Genomic DNA, 20,973 nt, shown 5'->3' on the forward strand with positions numbered 1-20,973 from the left:
TATCAGTATGTCTGTTCCCTCATGACCTTTGCGCTGCTAACACGCCGCTCTTCCAATTGAGATGCATGATTTGTTTGACGGCATTAGTTATTGAATGTCAATTAAAAAAATTCAACAAAAACCAGTGAGTGTTGCATCATTGAATTAATAATCATAAACTCATAAGGTATTTACTGTTTCGAACATTCCTACCTATCATTTTTGTTTATCGGAAATGTTAATTGGAAATAAATGAAAAAAAAAAATATATAAGAAAATACACATGACACGGTTGCTAAAAATAAAACAAAAGTTAACATTAAAGTAAACATTTAAAACAAAAATATATTTTTTAATGTTAATAAAACTACAAAAAATGAAATAAAATAGCTATAACCTGGGAAATTGATTTCTTTGGGCATTAAAGAAAGAAGGTTGTCGAGTTTCAGAGCTGTTTGTTTGCATTTCAGCACGTGGTTTTTCTGTAAATCAGCTCAATACTCTGTATAGGAGACAGTGGAGAAGTATCCGTCTTTGGACACAAGTAGCTTCTTTTTCTTGCCCAGTTATGTCAGAGATAATTGAATGAATGAGATTCTCACAATCAAATTCCGGCGTGGAGCTGCATCTGACGAGACGAGTCTTTCATGCGGTCTGAGGAAATGTAGAATTTAGAAAATATAAAGACAGAAGAGGCCTGGCTTTTATGAAAGTCCATTTAGGGCCCATTTCAGTGCACGAGTGCTATTCACTGGATCCTTTCTGTGTGATGTCAGGCTTTTACAGACAGGCCAAAATACATTGATTATAAGATCCAGAATCCTTCATGCTGGTTAACAAAAAATTATTGTATTAAGTGATATTTTAAAAGCTTGTCGTGCACGTAAGGTCTTAATTCTGATTGAAGCGTGTTATGTTCATTGTGTCAATTTCATCATGTCAATTTCACTGTCCACAGGTGCCATTCTTTGGCCCGCTGTTTGACGGAGCTATAGTGGATGGAAAGATCTTACCCACAGTCGTTCGAGCCACGGCCATCAACGCCAGCAGAGCTCTGAAATCCTTGATTCCTCTCTATCAAAATTTGTATCCTTTTTAATCATACACTTAACAAACGTCCTTGTAGACTGTATAGGCAAGTATACAAGTGCCTATAGTCATTGTCTCCGCCAGCATTTAGTCATTAATCAGCAACAGTTTGCTTTATTTTCTCTCTCTCTGATGCGCAGAGCTGGCTCATGTTTGTACAGATTGACTGGCGAGCGGTCTGGTTGGGCTCCGGCTCAGAGCGGGTGCAGGTAGAGCCGCTCGATAATTATTGATGTCTTATTTCTCAGCCGTGCACATGTAGAGCGCTCTGTCCATCCAGGCAGGCAGGTGCTGGAATCATTCAGATCACCCTTCAGTGCCCTGATGTGCAGCCATTTGCTTTTAAAATGCTTCTATCGACAATTTGACACTGTTTCTTACTCACTCACACCTCAGTCGTGGTGCAAAATCTTATTGTTCTGGCTTTTTTTTCCGTCATTATTGCAGTAAAGATGAGGGTATGATGTCGCGTGCAATAAAATGTTTAAAATATATGTTTTTTTCAGGACCTAAAAAAAGTAAATGCTTTTGTTTTCCTGTTTACTTGAACTGTAGTTAACGCTTTTTCAATTGGCTTTGTTTTTGCGTGGCTTGTTGAGAAGAGGTTTGCTATTTTTGCTCAAAGATATCAGACCTTTTTTCGTGACCTACCTGAAAGCCAATGCGATGCCCTAGCAACCGCTCTGGTCCTCACAGAAATGCTGAATTTCAATCGCGTTCACTTCAAGTATTGAGTAAATACAGCCATCGTATTATTTTGATGATATTCAGTTTCGAAACATTTACAAGTTCAAGTCCAGCAGTGAACCTTTAACCTTTCTTTGAAAGCGCTCTGTTCTCATCAAAGAGACGCCACTTCTAGAAAACAAAGCGAAGGCAGTAAGGAGTGGCAAAATGAGTGAGAGAAAAGGGGGGAAAGCGATTCTCATCTGCCATGTCTTCCGAGCCAGAGAGATTGTTTGGCTCAGCTTGAGTCTCTCGCTCACAGCAATCTCGCCCATCTGTGTGCCTGCGCGGAGCTCGATAGTGGACTGAGCTATTGATTGGCGTGAGCCGCACAGGTCGATGCTCCTGACAGCCTGAATTACAGTAATCTGTCATTATCGACGGATGTCTCTCCAAACCTTTCTTTCTCTCCCTCTCTGTTTTTCTTTCAATCCGATTCCCTTTATTTTGAAACTATCCCTCCCTCTATTTTTTCGCGTACACGATTTCTTTCTGTTCTGTGCGAATAATTGATGACTTTGGAGGATAGATGGCAGGCTAGCAGTGATTAGAAGATCTGTGTGTCAGACGTGGGCTGTGAGACCCCGGGGACACGTGGAAAGAAGTTACTCTGTCTCCTGCTTACCTGTTGATGGTGCCGCCACATGCAGTCTTTGCGGGAAGTGATGTTACCTTTAAATCCTAGTAGTTGATGTGGTGGAGTTGTCGAAGTATAGACCTGGTAACTGGAAGGGTGAATTTTCGAACCACGCAAGCCGCAAAACTTATGAGACTCAAAATTTATATAGTCAGAATTTGCTCACTCTTTGATTATTTCATTCCAAATCCGTTTTAACTTTTTCATCCTTGGAAATAAAAAAAGTCAAAAGAAATCACAATCAACTCGTACACTGCAAAAAAATGAATTTAATTTCTTTTCCAGTTCTGGTAATTGTTAAATCAACTTCAGAACCAAATGACTTTGTGTTAGTTCACCCAAAAATGAAAATTCTGTCATCTCTCACCCTCTTCTTTCAACCGCATAACACAAAAGGGTATATTTTGAATAAAGTTGGCTACCGAATGGCACTGGACCCCATTCACTTCTACTGTATGATCACAAAACCAATGCAAGTGAATGAGGTCCACTTAATAACATTTTTCTAAATATCTTCTTTTGTGTTCTGCGGAAGAAAGAAAGTCATTTCACAAGAGATTTTCGTTTTGGGGTGAACTATCACTTTAAAGCGTTTAAAATTAAATATTTGTTTCAAGCATAAACTTATTTAACTTATTAAAAACTTATTTCAAGCTTCAACTTAAATCAATAATTGTTCTTTTCTAACCCCATTGGCAGATAAGAATAAGTTTAAAGAATAAGCTTAATTTTTATCATTCTTTTTTTAGAAAAACTACACCTAAAATGTAATTTGCTTATCAAGGAAATGTGTCTTGTTCTAGAAAGCAATGTCAAGACAAAATACTAAGCCATTAAATTTTTCGTTTTTTAAGTGATTTTTTAAGACATGCATGATTTTGTGGAATTAACATTGTTGACATCATTTCTGGCACAGTCAAGTTTGAATTTACGTGAACATGAATGAGATATGACAGCTGTGACTGGGATTGTTTTTCTGTAAAATTATTTGTGGAAGTGAGATCCACTAGTCCCCAAACTTTCTCTGCATGTTGTCATGTGGTGTGTTTGTGTAAATCTGTGTAACTCGAGAGCAAGAAATAAAGCTTTCTTTCTTTCAGAGAAAGATATTACAGTAGTCTACAAGGACTCCACGTTACCAAGGACTTTACAGTCAAGCTCATTTCCGAGTCTTAGTTCACCCCCTTTAGTTTTAGCAAAACAGAGACATTTAGATTTGGCATAGATGAATGTGAGAGATCATCATTTAAAAATGTTCAAATGATGAACTGACAGCTAACAAAGCAATCGATTGACACACGAGCTGTCGCGTCGGAAGTAAGTGATCTAGATTAACCAGTGTTTATACTTTTGTACCGTGTCCACCGTTTATCTTTGTCATGCCACATCATGATAATATCCTTTTTTTTTTATATCAGCTTTTGTAAATGCACACTTTGAAAATTCAACATCGTTTCATTTCCTTGTATTTTTTCAGTTTCTTGCTCTGTACACCAACACGCTGTCTCTCTTGTCGCAGTCTCTCTTGTCGCAGTCTCTCTTGCCCAACTCTTAAGTTCCAGTTCCTTCTCTTGGCCCGGGGCAGCGTCCATCTGCCTCCCTGCACCCTGATCCCTCATTCGGCATGACTGTGAAATTGGGACCTGGAATGGAGAGAAAGGGCCTCTTTGGTCTTAATGTCTGTTGGATGGAAGAAAAAACAGCAAAGATAGCAGGTAGCTGGCGCGGGTCAGCGTTCTGAATGCTGGGCGAGCAGAATAACAGGGTTAAAGCACAGATAGCGAACGAGTTATCCAAGGGCCGGGTGTGAAAAAGAGCTTGAGCTCGAGGCCTTCCAACCAGCCTCAGTCTCCGAGGGCACCATGTTGGACCTGAGTGATAAAATGTTCTGCCTGTGTGTGCGTGCCGAGCTGGCCTGCCATATGTGATGTGGTTTGTTTTAAACAGTCCAGTACGATTAGAGCTAGCTGACCTCTTGCACCCCCATCGACACAGCTGGTGGCCTTCTTGTACGGCATCTTGAACGTAGATCTAGTCCCCACACTCCGATAGAAACCAACATTATTTGATCTGTCTGGCGGGGGGAGATCATTGGCTTGGAGTCTACGGGAGAGTTAAAAAAATGTAACTCAAAGTCGCGGCCATCTTCCATCTGTCGGTGGTCGATTGTAAGGCTGGGGACACAGCGCTAGAGGTAGGGGGGTGCTAAGCGGCTTCCCTATTGGACGTGCCAGTCCAGTGGTGTGTGCGCGAGAGCTCGCCAGCTCTGGCGTGACAGTGGGGGCAGGCCCACTGGCTGCTGATTGGCAGCGATAAGTGCCGGGCTGCTGGGGTCAGCATATGGCAGGGCGTGATTGTGGAGAGAGTGGAAGAGCTTTGGGTCATAGCCTTGCTCCTTCCGACACTGGTTTTCCAAAGGCAACCGAGCTGATGGAAGCGGCGGGCCAGCTCTGCCCCCTTTTGTCCCCATGCTTGAACAGCCTGCGCGCACGCGCGCTTTTCACAAACGAAGCCAAACGCCTTACGGGCAGCACTGCCACACACTGCCAGCTCTCACAATGGGCTCTATTGTGTCCGACTAACGCTGCGCTTAACTTGTGTGTGTCTGTGTGAGGGGGATGGAAGGTTGCGTTATTCACTAATTGCCCCGTCACAGCCGAGAAAGAGGGATTATGGGGGTCTTGATGGGGTCATTCATAATTGCTTCTGCCATCTTTGTCATAGCATCTGTATTTTAGTAATTGTTTTGGCCCCGTCTCTGAGCTTGGTGTGTTTTTCCACCACAGTTCACCTCAGCGCTCGCCGATGCAATTGATATGTCAATCAATCACAGCACCACACCTTCTCGCCTAATTTGACCTGTTGGCTTCGGCAGTTTCATCCTGGAGTTTCCGGTCAGTCAGACAGGCCGTGTGTGAATGAGGGTGGAGAGCGTGTTAAAAAAGATCTGTTGTTGTGTCGGCCCCCTCCGGCTCGGGATAGATTGGCAAACAACAAGCTCCCCGGGGGCTTGTGGCGGTGGGGAATGTGGGCATGACTTTTACGAGGCGTTTAGGATGCGCAGCGGGCTTCTCGCACTGAGCTTCAGGTAAGCGTGTTGTAAAAGACACGGAGACTGGATAACAACAAAGTACTTGTGTTTGCTTTCAACAGGGAAAGACTCTATGTCGGATCGACCTAATGGGGCTTATATGGAAAATTATTATCTTACCAAAAAATCATGTTTACATCTGGCAAGCTTGTGATTCATAGAACTTTTTCTTTAAAAAGATTTACAATGTTATGAAAACCTGCTGAAAGGTCTTAAAAGATAAACCCACTTTCTCCACTTTCTGACCTTAAGTGTTTCTGCTCGGCTAAATGCGATTTAAAGAATGAATAGCCTTGGCATTTGAAAGCAGGGGTGAAGAATCACAGCTTTCTCTCGAACCACAAAATCAGGTTACTGTTTCGATAAAAAGACATGCGTGGAGGCAGATGGCAAACCCACCTTCACTCATTCACGTTAATCAGAACCACCGCGTACGTGTCGTCCGGTGTGCGTGTGCCTTTCTGTGATAGCATTAGCTCCGACCCGCGCCTCGTGAATGTTAAATAAACGTTGCATTTGCAACGGCAGCACGCACATCACCTTCCCCCTGGGGCGGCGAGACGGGACGCAGGGCGATAAATCGGCCCGTCCGCTCTCTGGGCTGTATTTCACGAGCCTTCCAATTTGGTTTCAGCTGAGATTAATAGGAGAGGCTGCGATGCTGGAGCCCAGGCCCAGATCAGTGTCCTAGAGCCCCAGGCAACGGTGCATTAGCCTGGGCTATCTTCCTTCTCATCTGGTTGCGCCATGCGGAGTCATTGGCCATAATGACGGGGCTATGGCAGCCAGCCGCAGCACCGCGTCTCGCTAATAAAATCACTGTTAGGGCCACGATATCAGCGGGCATCAGATGGAAAAATAAACCGATTAGACTGCACTTCAGGGCACACATAGATTTCTGTAATTATACTCTGTAAAACTCCTCAAATTTGATTATTTGCGTGATGTTTTTCTCTGTCACTTCTCTCTCTCTCTGTTAAAGTGGCAGATGTATTTGCATGGAGAGAAATGGTGGATTTGGGCTGCTCAGATCTTGGAAAAGAGGTTGTCATAGGTGTATTTTTTTAATCCGGTTTTTTGCTACCGTTCATAAGTCTAGGTTCACTTAAAGAGCGTTATTCATTAATTCATTAGAACTAGATTAACACAAATGTAAATTTGAGAGTTGTTTTTAGTAAAATATCCTAAATTAATCCAAATTGTTTAATTATTTTGATTCATATATTATTATAAGCAGCTTCTTTGGATGCGTTTTAAACAATACTAGGATACAATACAGGAAGTTTTTTCTGATCTGGTATCTTATTGGCTGCTTTTATTGTCATTATTTGGTCCAAATCATGGATTTCAAAAGTAATTGTATTTTCGGCTACATTTCCTCTACAAAGATCAGATCAAAGATTTTTACAATCATCAGAAACATTTTTGTGAAGTGCCCCCAAACTTTTGTATCGTAGTGTATTTGGATACTTCACCCTAAAATAAATTTCTTCTATATTTATGTACCATCATCTCGTTCACTTCTGTAGAAGAAAGTCGTACAGGTTTGGAATGACATGAGAGTTTTCATTGTGGGTTAAACTATCACTTTAACGGCAAGTTAGTTTTAAGTGTATGTGGACTTTGAATCGCTTTACTATAGAGACTTGTTTTATGAAACGGACAGTGTAGGCAATTTCTCACAGGATTTGACAGACGTGTCTCTGCAAAAGCTCCTGTGGTTTGGGCGGGTGGCCTCCTCCATGAACGTCCTGCCGGGTAACATGTTGAGGCTCTGAGAGTCAGTCAGCAGCCGGGCACTGGCTCTCTCTGTGAGGACACAGATCTTGTTCTGGGTTCCTTTTGAAAGGTGCCAATGATGTCCTATTGAGGAATTCTCAGCACAGATAATAACAACCACACCATGTGGAGAAAATGAGCGAGCATGTGTGTAATTAAAACGAGCCGCGTGTGTGTGTGATTTGGGAGCGTGTTCTCGTCAACCGCCGCTGCGCTGTGTTAATTTGCAAGGCGAGAGCGGGGAATAGCTGTGTGCTTGGAAAGTGGAGATATTGGCCGCAGTTGGCACCGTGTTACGCTAGCGCTGTCACACATCCGTTTGTCCCAGAACTCTCGGCTCGGATGACGTTCCAAGCACACGTCCTTTGAGGAAAAAAAGGCCAAATAAACAAAAACAGATCACTGTATTTTATCATTCAGACTTTAGTGTGAAGTACCGGTATGTCGACTCTTTTTATAGTAATTATGATGAATTGTCGCCTTGGTGATTGTGTCCGTCATTGCCTGTTTAGCATAAGAGATCTCTCAGGGGTCATCAGTTAGTACTGTCTGTCTACAAGACTTTTTGATTAATTGTTGAAAAGTTTAGTCTTTCGTTATTTATATTTTTGTGGCACAGTATACCAGTAATTAAAAATAATAGTGATATTAATAAGAAATTTGATTATTGGTCTCATGTTAATAATGTTAATCAATAATTCACTGACAGTATCTGGTTGACACTATATTGTACATTCTGAACTTTCTTCACACATGAAATGAAGTTTCTAGTGTAAAGGTAAAGGGTCACTAACACTAACTAAAATTTTTAAATAATAGTAAACTCATGAAAACTATAGAATATCACAAATGTTACTGTTACGTTGTAAAAAAAAGATGTTTAGCATCTTCAGTGCAGCCACGGTTTGCCTAGAATTTGCACACGTCCTTTTGGCTATTTATCATTTTTTAAAGGGATAGTTCACCCGAAAATGAAATTTCCGTCATCATTAACCCTAACCCACTTGTCATTTTAAACCTTTAGTTTCTTTCTTCTGCTAAACGCAAAAGAAGATATTTTGAAGAATGTTGGTAACCGAACAACAACGGTACCCCTTGACTTGCATTGGTTTTGTGTCCATGCAATAGATATGAATGCGTACCGGCATTGTTCGGTCACCAACATTCTCCCAAAAATCATCTTTTTTTGTTGACAGAATTTTCAGTTTGGGGTGAACTTTCCTTTAAACAAATTAAGGGAGTTCCAATCTATTCTGGCTTCTTTTTGGCTGATCCTGATTAATTTTTCAATGAGAAAATGTGTTTTGTAATATAAAAAAGAAATATGTAGACACAAATATATTTTCTATTTTCTCCACACAATTAATTTCAAACATTCAGACCCTGACTTGGATTTGGCTTCGACCGGGAGAACATCATCTCCACTTTTCAGGTGGCCTGACTCGTTCCAGAACGTTCACCAGTAACACTCGCTCGGAGCTGGAGGAATAGATGGGGGAGGGTTGAATAAAAATCTAGCGCGAGCAGGAGTGATCAATTTGGAGGCTATCAGCAGCAGCATGTTCAGAGTGGCGAATTAACACACCACCGGGGACTGTTCCTGGAGCCCACCACGAGCCCTTCGCTCCTAATGTGCTAACAAGCTCACTTTTGCTGTCTCTTCAGTGGCAATTTCTCTCTTTCCTTCCAGAACCCGGGAGTTCAGCGCGGTGACAATGAAAAGCTCTGTAGGAGGGGGGGAAGAGGCCAGGAGTGTCCCCCTCGCCTCCTCCTGCCTTTCATCCGCCGGGAAAATGAGTTTCTGGTAATGCACAAAAGGCTCTTTTTTATCCTCCGCACCTCTTCTAGCGTGTGATGCTAGAGAGGGCGCAAGAACCAGGTACGCACTCTCTTAAAAGGACTTTCTCCTTTTTAACAAGCCATCATAAAAAAACACCACGCATCAAAAATTCAATTACATTGGATGCAGGGCCCGGGCTATTTGGGTGAATACACGACGCGTAGAAAAAAAGAGAAGGGAAAAGAAAGAACTGTTTTTCTCTTTACCTCTCTTTTTGTGGCATACAAAGAGCGTCTGAAGTCAACAGCGTTGGGGATTTGTCGTCTTGGTGACAGGGTGGATGAGAGGCTCCTCTCAGGTTCACGATGGTGGCCACATGTCGGGGGCTTGGAGAGAGCTATTAAGACTCACAGCGGTGCTGATCACTTCCTCTATCTCTCGCTCACCGTTTCTCTTTAGCCAATGGTTGTTCTGGACCAGCTAAGCTAGTAGAGTCCTAGTCTAGCGTAGCAAAACGTCTGACCATCAGCATGAAGTCTGGTCCACTTTTCATTTTGTTCTGACCGTGAACCAGTCATCTTAAGTGTTCAATGCCAAGATCCTAACTAGGTTATTGGAGCATTTTAAGCTGTTGACAGTTAAACGAGTGCTTCCCAAACTGTGGGCCACAGGAGACTGTAGCAAAGGCTTAAGTTTTAATATATTCAAGCAAAAATGTTGTCAAATTTATTTTTGCTGAAAATGTTGTTAACAGATTGTCTTTTAATGTTTAGCTTTTGTGTGTTGCATTCGTAAATGGTATGAAGTGTTATGGATCGCAAAATCTTGCCCTCACCAGAATATGGTTTGCAAATTTTGTGGTAGCCCACATGAAAAAAAAAGTTATTATTAGTCACCCGTTGAGTTCGTCACTGCATTTTGGCAAATATCTTAGGTGCTCGTCATCTTTGACAACGTAGTATTTCATCTTTTATATAGTGTTTTTTTTCTCATTATTTTAGGAAATTTGGACACCTTGAGGGATCGGAAGGGCCGTGACGATATTATAATTAATGTAGTCTACCATTTATAAATTGATACAGTGTAGTATACCTAAATATCATTTTACGTAATATGAGACACAATATTGGGGGGGCTTGAAGCTTTTGGTCTTTGAGGAGCCTAACCCCTCTGAAATCTGGGAAGCGCTTCACAAAAAATTCTGGGTTGTTTAATCCCGATTGGGTAAAAATATGGACAAACCCAACTGTTGGGTTGAAATTAACCAATGCATGATTGTTTTTACTCAAAGATGGGTCAAATATTTGCATATTTAAAAGGTTCATTTAAACCAATGGTCGGGTCTGTCCTTGTTTTACCCAACCATGAGTTGAAACAACCCAGTATTTTGTACTGTATGTGTAGTAGCCATTCAGTCCTTATAAAAGTATTTTCTAAATGCTCGGTAATTTTCAACCCAGCGGTGGGTCAAAGAGACAAAACCAATCGTTGGGTTCAGTTATCCTTGAAAATGTTTATATTTGACCCAACAATGAGTTGAAACAACCAAGCACAGTTTGATTTTCAACCCAACGGTCGGTTGTGTCCCTTTTTGAAAATAATGCAGAGTGTATTTATGAAATGCTTTTATTGGAAACTATAAGCCAAGACCCCAAACAAGACACTAACTAATGAGACCAGACTCATGCAGTCACAAGCTTCAGATTCATTTGTAACAGCAGTGACTGAACCTCACAATTGTTATTCTGAGCTCTGTGTTAACACAGCTGTCAAGACGTTGACAGGTTGTGTGGCGGCAGCAGGTGCATTTGTGCTTGCAAACGCTTGTGGTCGTAGTATGGCACGCGTGGAGTCACACCCACACTTTTGCTGTCTGCTTTCTCTTCACCTCTGTGGGAACCTCTCACTCGCTCATCCCAGGGTTTGTTCTCAAACAGCGGGAACCGACGGCAGGAAACGGGTCTGCTGGAGACAGGAAAAGGCAAACGGCGGATCCGCGGCAGTCTCGCGGTTCCTCGCTGCGTGGGCCTCTTCACCCGCAGAAACACCCAAAGAAACGGAGCCCAGAATATCTTCCCCCTACCACGTCCCAGCAGGACCTCACTCCTTTTTCTGTTTGTCTCTTTCTTGCAGTGACTCCGTCAGCTCGCTCCTTGTTATCCAAACCCTGTGCTCTTAGCTTACTGAGTTATGAATGCAGCAAAAGAGCATATGCCACCGGACTACTTAATCGAATCGCCCCCATTAACAGAATCCCTTCGTTTTTAAACCCATACGCAGCGGTATAATCCAATCCCTTCCATTTACTCAATACCATCATTTTTCTTAACCAAATAATACAGACAGTAAGATGTCCATTGATACCCAATGTCACCATACATAAAGCAATGACAGCTTTGTAATACGGTTTTCAGATGGGTGGGAGAATTGTTGTTGTTGCTTCCTTAACCCGTGACATCCTTGATGTCTTTCTGACCTTTTTATGAAAAGTTTCTTTATTAAATTGTTTTCCCTTGACAGCTGTGCGCACCAAACCTTGATTGACCTTAACTCACATTCTCAGCTATGAAGAGAGAGCCAGGTATTTGGAAACCATAGTCGAGCATCATTCTGAAGCCACGGCGTTTGAGGACTACGCCGCCCGTGTTTTCTGCCCCGCACCTTTCCACTATCTGCCATCTGAAGCAGGTTGGCATCATTGACTCTCTCTTTTGGTTTTTCTGTCATTTTGAACACCATCCTCTTTCATCCGGTTTGAGACTCTTTGACACTGGGATTTTCATGTCTTTGTTGATACAAGTTCTTTTATTTGTGTAGTTTATTATTTAAACCCGTGGCACACATGAATGGGTTTGTATTAACAGAAACATGTGCAAATAAAACGTATCTTAATCTTCACAAAACAACAAATTCTGTCCTCTCCTTGTTTACACTGTAGGGCATTTTGTAATGTGGGAGACACTGTGGAGTAAACAAATGCAAGGGCAGTTTTAAATGGATAGTTCAACCAAAAATAGCATTTGTTCTGTTATGATTGATTCACCCTCATGTTGCTTGAAACCTCGGACTCTTTTTTTCTGTATAACACAAAAGAAGATATTTTGAGAAATGTCTCATGTGGTTTTGTGTCTATATAATGGAGGCATGTGTTGTTTGGTTACAAACGTTCTTTAAAATATCGTCTTTTGTGTTCTGCAGAAGAAAGATACTCATACAGGTTTGAAATGAATTTTTTTGTTATGCTATCCCTTTAAGAGGACGATCACATCACATACTGAGGATGTGAATCTGTCATTATCTGACCCTTTCATATGAGAACACATGCATGCCTGTACACTATTCCATTTTTTATTTATTTATTATAAAACCATTTGATTGAAGAGTGAAAAATGATCTGCTGCGTGCTGGTTTCCTTCAGTTAAAATGAATGCAAATGAAGTCGTTTTTCAAACCCAACGCTTTAATTCTGGCTTCAAAACCCAAATGATCATTTTTCTTTTACATTTCCATTTTACTTTTATTTTATCTTATTTTTCCCCTTCAGATCATAATCTATCACTTGTAAGATAAAGGTAAGAGTCCTGAAGATGCCGTACACTCGAGGCTGCCTCTTTTCTGTTTGTTTGGCTTGTAACAAGGTTATGAGCTCCTTCTGTTTTCGCTCTTTGTTTCCTTTTCAGACTGAAATGTGTCCCCTTCGTTTTCCACGTTCTGTTTTCCATTCTCTGTATTTTGTGTTGCCGGAATCTGCATGGCATGAGCGCACCAGATTCCTAACTTTCCCCTTATCAACATTCACACTCTTCTATGGTTCTCATGTGTGTCATATGTGTTTGGCATGATCTCAAGGCATCACTTGCATCCACCCCTGTTGTTTATATCACATGTGTTTGTTGAAGTGTGTAATTGATCATATGAATGCCGAAAAGGTCTGGTATCACAGCAACCATACGGATTATGCTGCAGTATTATTACAACACTAGTGTAAGAGATCGCTGTTTCAGTGTTCTTATTTCAGGTTCATATTATATTGTAAAAAAAAGTTTAATCTTCAGCTGGCCAACATCAACTTTTGGCAGTTCACAATTATTTAAACAAAGTGGCTGATTCGTGTGAATTTCATTCGTACATCTTATTACGATTGATAGCTTTCGATGGTTAAGTTTAGGGATGGGCCTTTGTTTTTTGTAAATAAATATGTTTTTGTGCACTAAACATCTTATGAATTCATACAAATTAGCCACCTTGTAAAATAACTGTATGGGGCGGTTTCCCAGACTGGGATTAGGTTAAACCAGGAATTGGCCTTAAATTTACTTTACTTTACCAAACATTACTTCCTTAAACATTACTTGTGTGCTTTTTGAGACAACTCAAAGGCAGTGATGTATTTTAACACATGTCAGTGGAAGTTGTTCACATTTTGGACAGCTCTTACATTTATTTTAGTCTGGGAAACCCCCCCTATAGGATCAAGCTGGGCCACCATCAGAGTTGCCAGATCTGCGTGACAAAACTAGCACAACAACCCAATCCCTAATATTTACTCGACCTCTTTTCATTTCAAACCTCTATGAACTCTGCAAAACACAAAGGAAAATATTTAGAAGAATGTTGTAAACTGGCGTCCATTCAATTGCATTGGTTTTGTGTCCATACAAGTGAAGATGCGCTCTTCGGATCACTTTAAAGTCACTGTATAGAAGTGTTTGTAAACACAGTCTGTATTCATAAATAACTTCATGTTAGCTTAACAAATGACAGCGCATTAACAAAATTCCACTTTTAACCCAAGGAATAAGAAACAACCTGCGGCAGCAGTCTAAAAATAGAGGATCTGGCGACCCGTATATTCTTGGTTCTGTTTTTTTTAAACAAAGACAGCATTATATGAGACCCTTGCAATGTATCTGTCATAGTGTTAGATTTTCAACATAAAATAAAAGAATTTCTTGCTGTTTGGTGGGAATAGCATCACAGCCGTTTAATGGAAATTTATTTGCTACTTGGTGGTAATGGTGCCATCTTTCCTTTGTTGTGTGTATCAGTTTGAGCGGAGAAGCGTGCGCGTGTGTGTGAGTGCGAGAGCTCTTAAGCTCTTGGTTTTGTTGTCTTGTACTTTGTGTGCACCTGCTACTGATATTCCTCTCTGCCTGCTCACACCTTTATCTTTGATCTTCTCTTTTTCTTCCTCCTCTGTTTATTATTTTCTCTACATCCTCTTACATCCCACATCTGTGCCCATCACTTTTCACATTTACCCTCTCTCTCTCTGCACTCCCTCTTTTCCTGTCCTCTATTCCTCATTCTTTCACCCAAGAGAGAAATGCTGTGATTTTTCTGCTCCTTCCCAAACCTCCAGTAGAAAACATTGGGCTCATCAAGGTAAAGGGCAAAGGCTTGAAAAGGAAGGTGTTTCACGCTAGCTGTGAATGGTATGCTGAAACTGAAAAACGGCAAAGTACTTTCTCTTTCATTTTTCCCCCCATTACAGTGTAGTTTGTGTTGCCATATTGTAACTTGCACCCCTGTTGGTCTCATCTGTAAAGCGAGGTGTCAGATCTCAGCGTTGATTAGCCCCAGCATAGCGATTCGCTTTGTGAAATTCACCCACAATGCACTGGTACATTAACCTCTCACTCCCTTCAGAGGGATGGACTTTTCACGCTTATTTTGCTCTGGAAATGCACAATTGGTTACGACCGTTTAATGGCAGCATATCTGTCCATTGCGGACGTTCGATCAAAAAGCTGAAAAAAAAAATCCCGTCCAGTTTGAGTGAAATTCACAACGAGTCTAAAAATCCTTTTTCTAAACTTCTCGGCATAGATATTTGTATTGTATTCGCTCCTTGTTTTTTTCATATTCCCACGTCTAATTTGACAAATCGTGTAAAGTTGAAATAAAGAGATGTCACATTTATGTTTTAATCGCTGAAATGTGTTAAAAACAAGCGGAGGGAGGCTCTCACATCTTTCTTCTACTGTCCCGTTCCTCGCAGGCTCATGCATCGAGAGTCAACCGGGCGAAAGTCCGGCAATGCAGGTAGACGGGAACGATTTAGCCTCACCAATGTCGCCTCGTGCTAGCAAGAGCCGGATGTCCATGAAGCTGCGCCGTTCCTCCGGCTCTGCCAACAAGACTTGACCCTTTCATCCCGAAGAGATGCGCAAAATGCAACGACACGCCATTCGCTCTCACTTCAGGACTCCGCCCATTGCACGGTCAGAGATGAACCACACCTTCATGAGAACTGCAGCCACACCCTCCCACACAGCTGAGAGCCAGAAGGATCAAAGACACGTTTTTGCAGTTGTTGATGTTTAGTGCGGAAAAAGAAATGTTATTTTGTCGATTTGTGTTAATTACTTCCTCTACAGTTATCATAGCTGGTCTAGTGTGTTGCCCACTACGACTGCCAGTGAAATGAGAACAAATTCAAACATTTCCTTTTGGTCGCCAGTGTATCAGTCACAACTTTTTATAATTGTACAAAAGACTCTTGAGCGCTGAGGTTTTCTTTATATGCAACGCTGGTGATGGTGTGTTCGAAATACATGTTTGTGGAGCGGATGTTCAGTTAAACTGAAGCATTTCTGGCTGTTACGTTCAGTTCAGATCCTGATGTGGAACATGTTTTTATATAACATTCACACTTGCAACACGTCATTTTTTGGTTTGTTTGCCATTTTTCTTTATCTATCACATTTAGTGCGGTTTTCAATTGATTATAATTTTTTATTATTAATGCTATAATGGACCGCCCCTTTGTCATTTGTAACGGTTATTTGTGTATATATCTATAAATATAAAATATATACATATTTAATGTATGTGTATAGTGTATGAACAGTATCTGATCTGTGTACATATTTAACAGTATTTAAATCAACCAAAAAAGCAAAAGGGTAATTAAAGCTAAAGCCACATCCAGTCAGATAGAGCTTGTATGTCTTTCTGTGTGGCTTAGTCCTGCTTTAGTATCGTTTCTTAGCACACCGGCCTAAGAAACAAGCCTCTTTTACGTCATGCATGCCTCTTCATCTCACCTGGGATGAGATTTTTAAGGAAACATGTGAATGAATCGTCACATTACCAGGTCTTGCAGGGTGTGGACGACGTTGCCAAATTGAGCTGAATTACGCGCTTTGTGCAGGTTCAGCAGATCAGTGGCAGCTGGGAGAGAGCACTGTGTCATGTGATATTTTGCTTGTAAAGACACTTGGACAGCCTTTAAAGTTTTTATAAACATGTAGATGTGAAAGTGTACAAGAGCATCTTTCTCCGACACTCTGTTAAGCGGCACTTGTTCATTTCATCACTCTCTCATTGTTTAATAGATTAAGTGGATTAAGTGATGCTAAAGACGGGTGCAAGATGCATTTGACAAAATATCCCATGTTTGAGATCAAATCACGTTTGTATATTTTCTTGGCAGAAACATTTCATAAGGGTTAGTCTTTATGGAATCTTTTTAATGTTTCATTTTTTATTTGAAATTATTTAGAAATATAGGATATTCATATACACAAGGGGTCAAAATCATGCAACACTGTTGGATTAAAATGATCATAACATGTATATTAAAGGCCTGCACACAAGTGACTGAAATCTGTGCGCAATTTCAAGGGGAAAAAAACTTTCCTAGGTAGATTTGATGTATGTTACTACTGACCAAATGCTGCATGTACCAGTAATAACTGCATGTGTTGATTTAACAACTGCACAACACACACGCACATACGCAGATCCACAATAATGTCATACCGTGGAATCTTAAACATTTGTATCAGATGTTGAAGGAGGAGAGTGGATGTGCAATCACACTTAAGAATAAAATGATTCTTACAACATGCCAAGTCCTGTGTGTTTAATTCATTCTGATGTGCTGTCTTCAGTTATGTATTTTGCAGGAAAAGAGACTTCATATCTTTAGTGCATATAACGCTATTACAATAGCTTGTCTGCGTTTTAATACTCAAAATGATGATTATATAATGTTTTCAACACTAATACCAAATTAAACACTTTGTTTGAAACAGATTTCAAAGACAAAGTTTTGTATTAACCTCTTTATTTTTCTCGTAACAGTTTAAATGTCAGGACCACTTAGGAAAATATAAATATGACACTTATTGTTTATTATTATGTAGGCCTCTAATAATTATTAATCACGGTGTATGATGAACTGCATGATATGTTTTTACAGCAGATGAACTGGTCAAATAAAATGCAATGAAACGTACTGTTTTTTAATTCATGATCTAGAAATAAATTGCTTAAGACAATTGAAACACAACAAGCTTTTCATGAGAGCTACTTCAACGAGGAGACAAAATAAGCAGAAATTCCCTTCCCCTATAATAATATCATATGTCAATAACATAACTTGTGAGTCAAAATAAACGGTAATATAGCAGGTAACATTTTAAAATAACTTCTTAACAAAGAGACCACACCGTTTAAATAATATCCAAAGAGGTCAATCAAATATGAAGAAGTAACAATTTCATATTTGAATATCGCCTACATGAACATATTTAGGATTATATAACGTTTGTAAATGAATGAAATTTATGCTGTTGAATTATACATAAATTGATTTCTATGTTGTCAAAAAAGTTCCGACGTAAAGATACTAGACGTAAAGCAAGCCATTATAACGCATTACAGGTTTCTAAACTGCGGTCAGCATCCCGGCCTGACAGCCATCTGCAGCAGCATCACCTGTCTGTTCTCTGTAGGGTGACTCTTATTGATGTGTCTGGTCAAACCTGGAGAACTAAAGAACGTGGAGGGACAGTGCTTGCATGAGTATATCTGTTGCTCTCCAGGGCTCAGATCTGGTCTCAATAATAAATCGTCTCTGACCGCATGCCAGAGTCTATGTTTCTCCCTGATCTCAGCCGAAGGGAAATGCGCACCGCAAAGGTGGCACGGAAAAGTGATCTGTCCGCTTTCTAAGTGATTATAAGAAGATTTGATTGTCTCGTGCGCAACCAGGTGTTTCCTAAGATAGGCTTGTCTTCGAAACTTCTTGCTGCAGTAGTGACATTCGTACACGTCTTCCCCCCCGGGTGAGGGTAGGTATGAAGTGATGGACCTTTCGGACTCTTCTGGGCAGTGCTCGAATAACCTGGAGCTGTCGCTGGAGCTGATGTGCAGGTCAAAGCACTTCTCAGTAGAGGGGTACCTTTGGTCCATGGGGGGGTCTTGGGAATACCTGTGCGCAATATTGCTGTCCGGTGCTGACCGGTGGAGTTGGGAGCTGTCCGTGCCAAGCCGGTGCTGATTATTGACGCTGATCTTACTGGCGTTCTCTTTTCCTTCCACAGACGTCTTCTCGTGGTTACGCACCTCCAGTTGAGACTTCTTGGCTGTCTGGGCATCTCCACCGCTTATGCTGCGAGGTTTGTGCCACCTTCGGTGCGAGGCGAGGTTGGCAGGACAGCTGAAAACTTTATCGCACTCCGGACAGCGGTACTCGACGCGCACGATCCTCGAACACTTGTGCTGCGCCAACGAAAACGGATCAGTGTATTCTTCCTTACAAAGCTGGCATATAAACTCACCCAACGGCTTGTTTCTTCCACTGGATGACGGCGCCAGTTTGGTTTCAGGAATTTCCTTTTTGATTTTGAGCCCGAGGACCGGTGACGTGGTGACTTCGTCTTCAAAGTTAAGTTTCCTGATAACTTTGGGCTTTTTGCTGGGTGGTTTGCTCTTTCGCTCCGACTCCATGAACGCGCGCTTTACGCACTGGTGAAATGAGGGGTAGGCGGGCACTGAAGTAGACACAGGTGAGCCAAACTTTATGTCGGCGTGGTTCATAAGGAGACGCTCTATTGAAGACACCGGGGTGGCCAGTGGAAACGACTCAGCCGTGGCGGGTGAACTGAAACACCTGTCCAAAAACGACTGCTTCAGATCTGTGCTGACGGGCTTTATCGGACTGTGGGAGTCCGTGCTGTGACTGGGAGATGGTGCGCTCTGTTCCGGATGACTGAAGTAACTTTCTGCGTAATCTTCGCTGCCCGCACTGCTCTCTCCAGCAACTATAGAGTCCTCCAGATGTGCCTGCTCATTTTTAGATGGTATATCGCTTGTCCATGTTTCTCTGATAGGTTCCGCCACGTCGGAGTATTTAGCTGGGACCCGCGTGGATCCATCTGAAGTTTGGATAGGCAAGTCCGCCTTGCGCTCTTTTTCTTCAACGCGCACCTTGTATGATGATGCTGAGACGCGTTTAGTCCTTTTCACTAAAAATCCCCGTGGCATCTTCTCGACTGATCCACCCAAATCCTGATCTCGGGGGCAATCAGTTCAAATCACTGTAGGGAGGATGGAGACTAGATACACTGTCACGGTGATGAGCGTGGCGCATGTTTTATCCTTTGGGTCGCCTTCAGGTTTTTCATGAGATGACTGTCTGTGGCCCAATCAGCGCTGACATTCAGATAACGGGGCGGTGCGAACCTTAATGAGGATATACGGTTACACATTCATTTCTAATAGGCAGATTATTACTTATAATAGATGTGCGCTTTAACCTTGCCCGTTTGTTATTATGGACAATGTATTACCAGTTTCCTGTCCTGTAATTTGAGATCAATCCCATGGACATCCATTAAACTTAATTCATTTGTTTCTTTTATTAAGATTCATCTTATCATTTTTTAAAGAAAGAGCCCATTCACCAAATCACCTGGATGACCATGTCATTTTATTTTTAGGCTGAATTCTGCAATTTACAAATGAGGATTTTGGCTGCCATTCTTTTATTTGTATTTAATATTCCTCTTAACGTTTGGATCATTTCTCTATGCCATTCTCTTAGCTCGAATTTAATCACTTTAATACAGAGTCCCCATTCTTTCATCTTGGCACTGCGTTTTCTTTTCCTCACTCGGAAGTCAGTAAATTATTTTTATTTAAACAGGAAAGCCTTAATTAAGATAACATGTTTTTAATTGATACCAGAAGCTAATTCAAATCAACACAGACAATCCCCCCTAAACAAATGAAAACCATTTGTATCCATTGTTCTCTCAGTGGTATAGAATGGGAAAGGTCAATGCACTGAAATTAATCTGAGTGTTGGCTTTAGGCGACTGTTTTATTAACACATCTCATAAATGCAACGCACTTTACATCATAAGTACAAAAATTGTTTAATAGAATGCGCATGCACGTCATTGCATTTACAAAGCAACGCCAAGATGCAATAAATTAAATTGTAATTGGGGAGAAAACACGCGGTCTAGCACATGTGTCAACTAGTCAAGGATCATGGGAATATATCTATTGCTGCTTTTCCCATGTGAGAGCATCATTACGCTATCTGAGAGTGGCTGAGATGATGAGAGGGTGCTGGGGTCAGTCCAGGCAGTGGATAACCTGCCAGATAAGCGATCCTCTCCGCCCAGTGAAGCTGCAGACGCAGATAAGAGATCGCATCTCTTTTATTCCGTAGAGGGGGTGGATGCCGGTTCTCCAAACCCCTTTAGGATCCCATTATGCTCATCTGGCATTTGCTTCCCAGGACAATCATCTGTACGCCAAATGAGCGTGAGAACCCGCTAAGGACTCTTGTCCAATTTGGTGGTGTTAGTAGAAAGTATATCTCATGAACATCTGGAGTGTTCGTTGGCTATTTATTAGTGCTTCAACGATGTAAATAGGGTATTTGTAATATGTACAGCATGCATTTTTTGCGTCCTTCAGTAGCCTATATCTCGGTAGGTAAGCTTAACATTTCAAGAAGTGAAATGCATTGACAGCGTACAGCGATTCAGAAAAAATTATTGTGAATGCATTTAGTTTGGCCTGCTGTTATACACTCAGAATATACACTTATATATATTTCAGGTTTAAAAACCTGACATTTAAAAT

The 20,973-nt window shown here is 41.3% G+C and overlaps 2 protein-coding genes across 9 annotated transcripts in view; one reads left to right on the plus strand and one right to left on the minus strand.

Annotated features, from left to right (window-relative positions):
- The window catches only part of ralgapa1 (Ral GTPase activating protein catalytic subunit alpha 1), a 54,445-nt gene extending 37,511 nt beyond the window's left edge, over positions 1 to 16,934 (plus strand). For 5 of the 8 annotated variants that reach the window (XM_056768428.1, XM_056768433.1, XM_056768429.1 and 2 more), the window contains 3 exons: positions 938 to 1,065; positions 11,645 to 11,769; positions 15,083 to 16,934. In XM_056768428.1, coding sequence (XP_056624406.1) covers positions 938 to 1,065; positions 11,645 to 11,769; positions 15,083 to 15,228 — 399 coding nt within the window. In that variant the 3' untranslated portion in view covers positions 15,229 to 16,934. Of the gene's footprint in view, positions 1 to 937; positions 1,066 to 11,644; positions 11,770 to 12,625; positions 12,654 to 12,761; positions 14,397 to 15,082 lie in introns of those variants that run through there. The other 3 variants (XM_056768430.1, XM_056768436.1, XM_056768432.1) reach the window with 2 other exon arrangements.
- A 401-nt stretch (positions 16,935 to 17,335) lies between these two features.
- Positions 17,336 to 20,645, minus strand: LOC130437011 (insulinoma-associated protein 2). The gene has a single exon (XM_056768105.1). The coding sequence runs from the start codon at positions 19,357 to 19,359 to the stop codon at positions 17,770 to 17,772; it is 1,590 nt and encodes a 529-aa protein (XP_056624083.1). The 5' UTR covers positions 19,360 to 20,645; the 3' UTR covers positions 17,336 to 17,769.
- Positions 20,646 to 20,973: the final 328 nt, after the last annotated feature.

Source organism: Triplophysa dalaica, chromosome 15, assembly GCF_015846415.1.
Source record: "Triplophysa dalaica isolate WHDGS20190420 chromosome 15, ASM1584641v1, whole genome shotgun sequence".
Classification (NCBI taxonomy): Eukaryota; Metazoa; Chordata; class Actinopteri; order Cypriniformes; family Nemacheilidae; genus Triplophysa; species Triplophysa dalaica.

Coding starts and splice junctions, on each gene's coding strand:
- LOC130437011 (XM_056768105.1), bottom strand. CDS start 19,359: ATGCCACGGGGATTTTTAGTGAAAAGGACTAAACGCGTCTCAGCATCA.